Source organism: Plectrocnemia conspersa, unplaced genomic scaffold (assembly GCF_051122295.1).
Source record: "Plectrocnemia conspersa isolate PC_06_02 unplaced genomic scaffold, ASM5112229v1 ptg000004l, whole genome shotgun sequence".
Classification (NCBI taxonomy): Eukaryota; Metazoa; Arthropoda; class Insecta; order Trichoptera; family Polycentropodidae; genus Plectrocnemia; species Plectrocnemia conspersa.
Genome location: NW_028277168.1, coordinates 8,393,137 through 8,406,108, shown reverse-complemented (window position 1 = coordinate 8,406,108; position 12,972 = coordinate 8,393,137). Strand labels below are relative to the sequence as shown.

General features: G+C 27.0%; 1 protein-coding gene and 1 long non-coding RNA gene across 3 annotated transcripts; both read left to right on the top strand.

The window, feature by feature from the left end:
• The first annotated feature begins 4,823 nt into the window (after positions 1–4,823).
• LOC148235828 (uncharacterized) lies at positions 4,824–7,665 on the top strand. The gene is made up of 4 exons (XR_015809298.1): positions 4,824–4,908; positions 5,660–5,774; positions 5,845–6,012; positions 6,621–7,665. It is a non-coding gene; the product is annotated as an uncharacterized LOC148235828 (long non-coding RNA).
• A 2,466-nt stretch (positions 7,666–10,131) lies between these two features.
• LOC148235827 (uncharacterized) lies at positions 10,132–12,256 on the top strand. 2 transcript variants are annotated; one of them, XM_088184313.1, is made up of 5 exons: positions 10,132–10,268; positions 10,547–10,663; positions 10,735–10,896; positions 10,963–11,016; positions 11,213–12,256. In XM_088184313.1, exons 2-5 carry the CDS (start codon positions 10,561–10,563, stop codon positions 11,296–11,298), a joined length of 405 nt encoding a protein of 134 aa, XP_088040439.1. In that variant the 5' UTR covers positions 10,132–10,268; positions 10,547–10,560; the 3' UTR covers positions 11,299–12,256. The 2 variants fall into 2 exon arrangements, with proteins under 2 accessions (XP_088040439.1, XP_088040438.1); XM_088184312.1 differs by having other exon boundaries at positions 10,732–10,896.
• Positions 12,257–12,972: the final 716 nt, after the last annotated feature.

Genomic DNA, 12,972 nt, shown 5'->3' with positions numbered 1-12,972 from the left:
TATGAGTTTTCTTTCAAATCATCAGTTTTGCAAATTTTATGGAACAATAATCAATTAATAAGCAATTGTACATAATCAACATTTTTCTTTTATATTTCAGATCAAAGTATGCACATTACCTCGTGGATTATAATAATAATCATCATGCTATTTGCTATATCGTTATGCATAGCATTTTGTTGTGGAGTGAAAGAAAATCTATCAACATATACAAGTGAGTGTACATAATTATATATGCCTTCTAAATAAGAATCATTAATACTATTTTTACTAGGCACCACTGTAGTGAACGCTGTGCCGGTGTCAAACACAGAGCAAAATTCATTACCGTATCCAATCCACCAGAATGTAATGCCATTACCTGCTCAAGGTGGAGGATTTAACATCGATATAGTCGGTTGTCCATATGCCATGAATCATAAACCAGGTATAATAAAGAATTACAAAGAGCGTCTGATATTATAATACGAGTTTTTAGTTGATCGTTATCGGTAGTTATGATAGTTTATGTGTTGATATTTGTCGTGTCACAACAGCATTAATAGTATCGGTACTAACACACTTCCTTGAAGTACTCCATTTGATATATTTCTTAGAGATGTGTATGTATCATCTTGATTGACTAACATTTGAGATATAGGACTAACAAACTATATGATGTAGGTAGAAGTTTTATCATTTTACATTTGACTCCTTTGTGCCACACTTCATCCAGGAATATTGCTTAGCAGATTTATTTTCTTTAAATGTTATATCAAAAACACTAATAATGCAATAAACTTGATCTATAGTTAAGTGTTCTTCGTGGAAGCCAAAGCTATTGAGATGCAATTGGCTGCTTATCAAAGTACTCAAGTACCATATCAAAGATCATATTCAGATGCTTTCTTGTGCTGATTTCATTCTGATGTGCTATAAATCAGTGAACTGAGATAAAACTACTAGTTCATTGCACAAGAAAATCCGAGTATTACTGTCCTAAGTCATTGATGTTATTATTTATTATTCATACAGCAAAATAAATAAATGGTCACTTAAAGTTCATTATGTTAATGTTACATGTATTATGTAAAATCCGTTTTGAAAAGTGTATTACAAGAAAATGCTTCATTTTGAGCTCCAACCAACATGACAATTTATATATGAGGGTTGGATAAAAAGATGTTAATGTGGTTGATAAAAAATATGTCGGCCTAATGTTTAATACATTAGCCAAGATAACTCAAAAGCTAAAATTTATTTTTTACTATAACAATTTAATTAGTATTTTTTTGTAATATTTTTTCAAACAGATCTTATACACTTTATACTAGTTATGATAGTCATAGCTTGCTTTTTTATAACTTCATGGGATGTCAGTATTAAAAATACTTGTTTTTCTTGGTTACTCTATAAATGAATATATTATTTTTTTATATCTTTATTATACATTTCATTGCAGTAATGTCCAATCAAAATTTACCATCATACCAAGAAGCAACCAGCGGTGCTTATGCTAAACAATCAGCGTTTAATCCTGACTTTCAGCAGTGATGTAAACAATAATATATTTATCTACCTCGAATGCTTATAATGGTAATAAATATGTATATGTTATGTATTATATATTAATATTTTGCTATTCTTGTGCATATGTATAGAACTATGACTACTTGTATTTTTCTGTGATGTGAAAGCCCATCAAAAATATACCAGGTTAATAGGAGTTTACAAGTTCTTAGAATATATGCATGTCATGCCATGTTATTTACAAAACATTCTGCAAATACTTTTTTGTATTTCATTCATATTTCAGTGGAGTTTAAGAACGCTGCTATTATAATAGTTTTATAAATCAACATATTTGCTCTTTTGCAAACTTAAATATGATTTAATAAGTGGTGTAGTGTTAAAAAATAAGTAACTGTACACTACACCCCTTTAGGGTGATCAATGAGATTTCAGTTTATGTGAACAGGAAGATGATTACCCTGGTTATTTTGTATGTTGCGTTGTAGTTGATTTGTGCAACGTGTTGTTAAAAATGTGTTGTCGATGACCATTAAATTAACCTTGAAGTACATTGAACAGATCTATTAACAAATCCTATCGGAACGCGTTTCGGTCGTATAAAAATGTACCGGAACGATATTCTGGCCCTACTACACCATAGATGCATAGATGCTGCTGCATCTTTACATCAATGTTTAAATATTATGAAACATAGTTGTATCTCTCATAAATTAAATGTGAAGAGGTATTGACTATTAGATATACATTACTATTCTTAATCTTTGTTTGTGTGCACTATTACAATGCTTTTCTTTGATTATCTATCTTGCGAACAATTGTAGATACATTTGTATTAATTTAATCATACTATCGCTCTGGAGATCTTTACTCCGTTATACTTTCGATCACCTTCTGCAGATTGACGTTTTGTGCCTTAGGATATGTACAACAAATATTTTAGAGTCTATAAATAAAAGCTAGAAATTCATTTTATTATAATAAATATTGGCTAGATTCGCTTCGATTAAATTCAAATCTGGTCGTCTTGGTCAAGTTATTGAAATGTGATATACAATAAATATAATATACTTTTATTATTATTGTTATTATTTTATAGATTATTGAAATAATATACAAAACTGTAAATTGATTTACCACTGTGATAAAACATACATTGAAATGAATAAACTCTATTAAATAATGATTTCATATTAGAGCAATGTTAAATATTTTGTATAGATTTATTGTGTACTAATTAATATAAAATTTATACTATACTTGATAAGTGTAACAACACCCAAAAATATATGTATGTCATTGAATTACTGTGATTTATAAATTATATACTTATTTATCTTGTGCATTATATTATACTAGTCAATAAAATTATATAAAAAATGTTCATATGTATATGTATCTTTATAACTAGAAAGATTTACAAATAATCCATTAAAAAATAATTATGTACTAATATAAATAATAATATGAAGTAATTATATTATATTTTATGGGGCTGTTTTTTATATGCAAATACAACAATAAGTGCTTATATATTTATATATTTAAGATCAGAATAATATTTGTTAACGTCAAATGTGTATTATGAATTACTTACTGGGTAATAAGTTGAGTCATATACTAAATTCTGGTTAATGAGCTCATTTTTACTACTTTAAGGTACTCTTTTTAAAACATTTCGTACTACATTTATGGTATGATATATAATAAAATGCCTTACTATACAACCATGTTTTGGTTTCATTTGTATATTTTTATGAACGTTCCTTTCCAATAAATTGTATAAATTCAATAGAAAGATTATTATTAAAACAACTGTATGTTTAGATGTTTAGAGTTTTATAAATAGAAAGCTAGTATTTTTAATACATTATATCGGGATTTCGCCTCTGATTATTAGTCGATGGCGCACATAAATCATAAGCTACGAATCTACAGGCAATTTAGTCAAGCGGAGCTACCATATCTTGTTTTGCTTCAAAGAAAAATATATTTTACCCATACGTATGCAAGAATGTCACATATCTTTTTAAAAAAAATACAGATATTACCAATGTGGGGAGAGATGGTTCAAAACAGGTATAGCGTTCGACGAATAGCGTTGCATATGGGAATAGGCCAGCTAAGCCTGGACCACCAAAAATATACAGAGTTAGACCGGGAATTCAATTATAAAAGATTCTAGTACACATATAACAACGAAATAGTTCGCAACAAAGTTAGGCAACTTTTGTACAACATTAAAGAATGTTAATAAATAGAGGACAAACAACTATAGAATAATATAGTTAATTATAGAAAAAAACATTATTTAAACGCATTATTTCACGTTTTGTTCCCAAAATCTGAAATAATGCGACTATCCAGTCGATTCTAAAACCAACATCCGCCAAATTATAGTCGAGAAAAAGTCATCGAAAATTATATCGAAAAGATCGACTGCCCTAAAAGGTTCAGATGCGGCCATTTAATTGATATTATTTTTCGTAATTACTGAAATACATAAAATGTTCGATTAATAAAATTTAGGCGATGGATGGTGACGGGTGACAATTAGACACAAATTAAACCGCTGCAATAGAATTTTATTAAAAATTATAAGGGTTACGTGTTATTTATATATATTAATCTACGGTGCACGAGGTAGCACCTTCCGTTTCAAGTCCGCCAAGAGAATGTGCCACCGTCACGTCAGTGTTACCAGAGTGCCGCTAAGTTTTGTCCATAATAAAACCTATATATATATATATATATATATATATATATATATATATATATATATATATATATATATATATATATATATATATATATATATATATATATATATATATATATATATATATATATATATATATATATATATATATATATATATATATATATATATATATATATATACATAACTAGACCCCCCACAAAATAATCCGAGGATATACTTGAATCTGTGTGGGATTTTAAAAAAAAAGTTCTGAAACTGAAACTCATCTTTTATAATTTTGGGGCTATTTTATGACAAAATATTTTTTCTATATCAGTGTTCTGCATGTACTAATTTGTTTCTAAGTGTACAAACAGAAAACATCACATCATCAGCAATCAAGTACAGCTGTCTGGATAGAGGCTGCTATCCAAACAGCTGTACTTGATTTTATTTATAAACTATAATTTGTAATGAAATTTTTTTATTATAGATTTGTTTTAACTTATATTTTTAAATTGCTTAAAAATGCTTGACAATAATTAATAACACATTTTTTTAGTTATCATATAATGTTTACACAATGCTGCCAATATTATTTAAATCATTCACTAAATATTTAAATCTGGCAACACATTTCTTAGAAACTTTATAGCTGTCATCGAGGACGTGAGACAATATCTTCCCGCTTTTTTGCCGTAAGAAAACTATTTTTAAAGATACAATACTACTTTTGAAAGTGCTATACTTATTTGCAATATTTATTTATATAATAATAATTCGTCACTAACCAATACAACTCGTTCCACCATCGTCAAATATTTTACTCAAATCTAATTCTTATACCATTGTGGCATAAAATATTAGCCCTTATTACTGCAACGTCTTAAGTATAATCAATAGTTATAAAATTGTATAATTAGATTATAAATTTATCTGAAAGTAACAGATGTTTAATTTTATTTATCTTGTATCAATTTTTAATTCTTGAAAATGAATTATAAATCTATTTTACGATTGTTATCTTCCATTTTATTAATAACTATAAAATTATAATAATCATTATATGAATAAAATGAAACAATGTATGTATAATTCTGTAGATTAACGATATTTCTATAACTGTAGTCCCAACTATTATTGACTTTATGTAATTGATAAATGTGAATCCAATAATCAGATAAATATATATATATATATATATATATATATATATATATATATATATATATATATATATATATATATATATATATATATATATATATATATATATATATATATATATATATATTATAATCATTTTAGTATTTTTATTGCTTTTAAAATTTAAAAATCATATATTATTACTTAACATCAAGTAACCTTTAGACGTATATTTCAGGAAAACGACTTTAATATTAAATTAATATTTACTTGTAAATAATTAATCTCATATTATATTTTTAGTTAACTAGTCTCAATATGACCTCTTACTGGTGGTGTTTCTTATTAATAGCTGTAATAGTTATAATAACGTTATGCAAAATCTATTGTTGTGGAAATACTCCACTAACATACACAAGTAAGTAATCATAATTAATCACAACTACTATATGTGTATGTAAGATTACGACTAATATTATTTTCAATAGGAACAACTGTGGTGAATAGTGTACCAGTGACCACTGTAACGGTATCAAACTCAACGCCAAATTCACTACCATATCCAATCCAACAGAATGTGATGCCTACACCCCCTCAAGGTGGTGGATATAACATCGATGTTGTCAACTGTCCGTATCCAACGAATCCTCAACCAGGTATAAAAATGATTTACAAATAATCTTTATTAATTGACATTTCATTTATTTGGGTGACACTTTATAAGCGATACCGTTGTGGTCGCTTTCCCATAATGACAAAGGATGTCAAGTAACAATCGTTAGGTATTTTTCGAGGCTTGCCTCAAAGGTCACAAAAAATATTATTTAACAAATGATTAAGTTTTAATGTGATAAAGCACCTTTGTTCAGTTGCCACATTCTATTAGGTACTCAATAGATGTTATTATAACGTGGTTTAATAACTCATTTTCTTTTTTGTTGAGCTAAGGCCATTTAGCAAAAAAAAAAACTAAATAATCCACCTTTTACTATAACCATCATGACATTAACGATACAAAAGAAATAGATAACAGACATTGATTTGCTTGTAAAAATATATTTGGGTCTAATGTTTGCTATGTATAAAAGCACTGATTTGAATAGATAACTCAAAAGCTTAACTTTTATAAAACAAATAACATGGCCATTATAACAGCAACATAGCATTGAATTCTTACATTGCTAAAAATAATTTGAATTGGACTTTCTTTTAGTGTAAATTTATTTAGCATTAACCGTTCATATAACATTTTTTTATATTACAGCAATGACAAATCAAAATTTACCAACATACCAAGAAGCAACTTCCGGTGCTTATAGGCAAGCAGCGTACAACCCACATTTCCAACAGTGATTTTTATCTATCTCAAATGTTTATAATAGTAATAAAAAAATAATGTGTAAGTTTATATACATTATATTTTTGATGTTAATATTCATGTGACGTATACATATATTATATTTAACTGGCTGTATCAACTTAATGTGGCTACCTCCAGTTTATTGTCATTTTTATGGAATGTGTAAACCTATCAACAGTTTTGGATCCTACTGTTTCATCTGCATTATTTTCAAATACTTTTTGTATTTTGTCCATATTTTGGATGAGTATAAGAGTATTGATAATATAATGATTTTGTAAAACACATTTGCTCGATTGCAAGGTTTTAAGGTAATTGAAATGATGATACACATTTTGTTTAGAGTAACATAATAACGTTAGATAATATTTTTTGTTTTTCTCTGTACAAGACTAGACAATCAAATGCAGTACTTAAAATTTATAGCTTCTACTGCGCCTTTACGTCAATGTTGTGTTTTGTGAATCATAGTTGTACCTCTCGTAAATTATATGTAAAGAGATATTAATTTTTAGATATATCTAGTATTGTTATCTTATTATTAACCATTGTTTGTATACAAAATCACAATGCTTCCCCGTGATTGTCTTGTGAATGATGTAAATAAATTTTGATTGAAATGATATACTTCCAACCAGCTCTACCTTAAAATATGTTAATGAAAGCTATACGTTTTATTATTGATGAAATAACTAAATTACATTTGTGTTACTTACATTATAACAATTTAGATTGAGTTACTTCAATGTGCCATGATGATTTAATGCAAAATATGTTACTACAGCATTTTAATATTCCTCCATTCGATAGTTTTATTATTACTTAAAATTGATACTTGTCTTTACTTGATTTAAATATAATATACTATTGTTTATTAAACTGATGTATAAAACAAAACTGTGGCTTGGTTTACCACTGTGATAAAATATATATTTAATTAAATAAACTCGATAATAATAGTTTCATATTAGATCATGTTAAATATTTTTATGCATATTTATTGTGCACTAATTAATATAAAACCGAAAAATGTTAATGATATAGGATTACAGTTATTCATAAATTATATACCTACTCAACAAGTGCATTATATTATACTAGTTATAATATGTTTTATACATATTTATTAGTGGCAGTGTGTCGATTTAATATTGTATGTACATTATGTTTTGTAAATAATCTATCTTTTTTTTTTTGTTTCTAAATTATTTATTGTATTTACTTGAAACATACTTAATTGAAATTTTAATGCGCAACTTGTATTGGTCGATCGAGTGCATCTTTGCCCTTTATCCAAACACTTAAAATTAACGAATAGCTTAATGCAATTTTGATTTTGCTTGTAATATATTCCAGCTATAGTACAATTAAAGAAAGAGAGAGAGGCCAATTGCTTGTTTTAGTTTAACAAGTGTGTAATTTTTTCAGTTTTAGTCGGAACTTATTCTATTGTGTTCATTACTCTTGTACTTGGCCTATAATTAATGGTTATTTTATGTTTGCATCCATTTTGGATTAACTAAGCACAATGTTTTAACTATAGCTCCACCAAAGTCAAGTCATGCGCTGCCACAGAAAATATATTAATCCACTGATTCAAATTTTGGAGCTGCATTACTTTCGACTCAATCTTACGTCTGTTTCTTACTTTTTTCATTTTTTAAATAAAAAAATTGAAACAAGATAAAGTTGTAAGCGATGCAGACAGAAAATCTGTATCAGAAATAGTAGGATCGACGTCAAAACGTCAGGCAAGGGAATGGAATGTGTGTTTATCTAATAAACACATATCAGTGTGAAACCCGAAATCCGAATTTTATTAATACCGCTTTTTGTTCATTTATTTTTATATATATATATATATATAATTATTTTTTCATAATTATAAATGTATGAAAAAATAATTAACTATTATATTGATTATAGATCTATACATAAATAAAAACAATGTCTGATTTTATAAAATAAAATAAAAATATACTCTAACATAAATCTCTAAATAATGTTGTAGTCAATATATTTATACATTTGGATTAATATTTTTTAAATTTAATTATCTATTCTAAATAACATGTTTTTAATTCATAATAAGTTAAATTTAATATAGAAAGTTATTTACATTACTTTTTATACTCTTTTTGTACTTCTGATACAATACATATAACATGTGTTTTATGTAATAAAATGCATTTCAATTCATTCAAAGTATTTTTATTGTTCCTTACGTGTATCCTTACATAAATTATTTTCCTATGAATCAACAAGAAAGTTTTATTACTAAATCATTTACGATCAAAAAAGAGTTTAATTGTATGTAATATAGAAACAATTAATTAATGTTATAAGTTCATTGCCTCGCATGATTTCAAGACGAATAGAAGAAACTGAAATATGTGGAAATTAAATACAATTAATTTTCTATATTATTTCATTGTGTTTCATTTGTATATATTGCTGTTAAAATAACAAAATATGTTATTTTAACGGCAATATATATGTATAGTGTATCTGCCGAAGAAACAGTCTTGAAGAAGATAATTTGCAAAGTCCCTTGATTATATTTATAGAAAATTATCTAGCACAGCAATTACATTTTGATATCATCATCGATAAGCTTTCTACAGTTAAAGGTAGAAAAGTAATCACCGTGACTTTTTTAATAATTGGCAGATTTTATATGAAATAGATTACTTTTTTAGAATAAAATCTCATGTTGAAATTATGCAATACTATGCACAAAAACAAGCTGTATATACAGTATCAGTGGCGTAGCTAGGGTATGTGCCGCCCGGGGCAATCCTTAAAATTGCCGCCCCCCCCCCCTATACATTTTTTGCAGAGTCATAAAATCAGAATTTTTTAAAATAATAAATTGCTTATTGTTAAGCTCTTGGTATTCGTAGATTTACATAAATTTTAGTTTATTCAGGGTTAAGAACCACACTAGACGATTCCATCGCGAATATGCCACCCCCAAGCAAGTGCCCCCTGCGCCCCCCCCATAGCTACGCCACTGTACAGTATACAAATAATTTCCAGAGATCTTTAAGGTTCTAGAAGACCTTGTACAAATTGTAAAATATAAGGAATAATAATAATAGGAAATTGTGTGGAATAATATGAGAAAAACTCAGGAGCAAAAAAATATAAAGCAACTAAAAGATTTTAACTTGATTTGTAGCTTAGTAGTGTGGAATAATCTCTTATAGAAAATAGACAGCGTCGATAATTTACTACAGGAAAAAAAGTAATATATAATGAATTATTTGTAAAATACGGCGTATAACTGACAACAAAAATAGTAATATTTTGCCAAAAAGTATGTTTGTACTAACCGTGTGACAAAAATAAAATGATTGATTAAAAAAAAGTAATGTTTACGCAATGCTGCCAACATCATTGTGAATCATTCTTTAAATATTTACATCTGGCAGCACAGTTCTAAGAATCCTCACTGCTGTCATCGAGCGTGTGAGGCAAGAGCCTCCCGCTTTAAAATAGTGATACATTGACATAAAAAAAATATTTAGCAAGAGAATACGACTTTTCAAAGTAAATAATTTTTTTTTTATTTTTTTCGATCCCCATAATTTATTTATTTTTAATAATTTGACAATAATATTTGTTTAATTTGAGTAACGATGTATTGCGCAATATGTATATTAAAATTGAAATATTATAGTCCAAGAATTTGACCAGATCAACTTTGCTCCAATGATTAATGTATGAATCATAGCTTTGACAATTAGACAGATGCTTTTGTTTATATTGAATTTTTAACTAATTTATAATCAGTAGTAAATAATTCATCTATTACTTTTAAATTTCAGATTTAAGTAGTAATATGGACCTCTTCCCGTTGATTATCTTAATACTCGCCATAGTAATTATTTCATCGTTATGCGGTGCATGTTGTAGAATGAGAAAACCCTCATTAGCATACACAAGTAAGCCCACATAATTGTATATAACGCATACATAGTATAACAGTATACATAGAATATTATTCTCATAGCAGCCACTGTGGTTACCACTGTGCCGGCGTCAAACACAGTGCCTAATGTAGTACCGTATCCAGTTCCGTATCCAATCCAACAGAATGTGATGCCAGTGCCTGCTCAAGGTGGTCCATTGAACATTGGTATAATCGGTTATCCTTATCCGACGAATCCTCAGCCAGGTATAAAAATGATTTACTAAGACTTACTAATAAATAATAATTCAACTATTATTTTAATGCATTTAGGTCTTATGCCAGGACAAGTCAATCCACCTTATCCTCAGCCAGTACCTGTCTCAGGTTTACAATTTTATTATCATAATATGTCGTATTTACAAATCTTATATTGGTAGAATTTTTTAACAAAACAAAATTTCAGTGGAATTAAATTACAATTAAATGACAATAATTGCACTACTAGTAAAATTCATCCAATCATAATAATCTATTTTTACCTTTATAATTTATTAAACATTAAATCTTTTTTTAATTACAGCAATGGCTCAACAGAATCCACCTTCGTATGCTGAAGCTACTGGTGTTTATGCCAAACAATCGCCATACAATCCCCAGTATCCTTAAAAAACAACTAAAATATATATGCATACCTCAAATAAATTATAATAGTAATATAAATATATACATATTTATATACTTGTATACTAAAATATATTTTATGTGTATATTCTCGTGTGTGTTTGTACAGATATTGGTGCTAATAATATGGTGAAACGTTCATACAATATTAATGTTTTTGATACTCGACACAAATAGTACTAATAATAAAAAAATAGCTTTGTTATAAACTACTTTTTGTTCAAATTAATATGTATGTATAATTTTTATTTAATTTTATTTACGGAGAATTATGTACATATATATGTATGTCTATTGTGCATATTTTAAGTATATACAAAGCACTAAAAAGATACTACATTCTAATTATTTTTTAAATATTCATCTATGAGATTTATTATTTTTTATGAAAATGTCTTCTTGTCAATTTTAGAAGTCTTCCTAAATATTACTTTTTCTCGATATTTACTTAAACGAATTGATTTGATTGTCACTTAAATTGTTATTGTTAATAAAATTGTAAGATTTCTAGCGAAAGAATAAAATTGTAAGATTTCTTGCGAAAAGTTGCTCTTTCAAATAATTGAGACTAATTAATTTATATAATATAATAAAAAATATGTTTAAATAATTTTTCAGGGTTGACGTGCTGTACTTAAAAATATGAAATTGGAAATATTTGCTAGTAGTGTCAATCGAGTAAATTATTTCACTTTCAAACAGTGTATAATAAAAATTTGTATAAATATGGGCCATTGTATTTTGCTTGATACGATCTAATTTATCTTGCTTTTTACATTGAATGAATATAAAAAAAATAGTATAAGATTGTGATTTAGAAATTAATAAAGATAAACCATAAATATAGAAGAAAACCAAATGTCTACATGTATTTTAAATTTTGATTATAATGTAAATATTTTATTTCTAATCTGCGATAAATATTATAATATCTATATTATTATTAAGCATTTTCATTTTTAAATAGAAAATTCCAATTGATAATATGAACATACGAATGTATTTAGTAAAACTGTAAAATATATAAAAGTATAAAAGAATATTAATTTAAAAAATGACCATTCTTATAAACTATAATAAATATATGTATATATAACTATAGATGTTTTACTATACTCTTCGTGCTTTTACTGGAATTTTGCAGACCCAAAGGTTGTGTTATTTGGGGAAAGGGTATATCGCCGTCAGGTATTTGGCGTTTTGCTAAAGACGTGGATCTCTAAGTATTGTTATTAATCGGGTAAGAGTCACCACTTCAAGGAACTCACTGAAAATAATGTATAGTAGGTATATAAATATTAATTTATAGCAGATTCCTAGGTGTAAAGACTTTTATGGTACTTCCTGTTACATGCCCGAGCTAAATTTTTTTTAATTAAAATTTTGTGAATTCTCATCTCAAAAATTAGCAAATATTTCGAAAAAATTATCATAGCATGTTCTTGCTAAAAATTAAATTTGTACAAATATTTGTAAATGTTTTACAACGGCGGCATATTTTCAAACCACTGCATTAAAAAAGTTGGGTCCGTGCAATAAATTTTTTGAGTCATTTTTTAAAAAGTACTGTGACCGGGAAGTGGTAAATGTGGCAATTTTAAACATACGTACCTTACCTGAAACGCTTATTTAATTAAAAATCTTCTTGTCAGGTAATGT

What these genes read in the sequence shown, in the direction of transcription:
- LOC148235827 (XM_088184312.1), top strand. Translation starts at nt 10,561, where the DNA reads ATGGACCTCTTCCCGTTGATTATCTTAATACTCGCCATAGTAATTATT. An exon ending in ACCCTCATTAGCATACACAA is followed by an intron (nt 10,664 to 10,731) that starts GTAAGCCCACAT and finishes TTATTCTCATAG; the next exon opens with CAGCCACTGTGGTTACCACT. An exon ending in TCCGACGAATCCTCAGCCAG is followed by an intron (nt 10,897 to 10,962) that starts GTATAAAAATGA and finishes TAATGCATTTAG; the next exon opens with GTCTTATGCCAGGACAAGTC.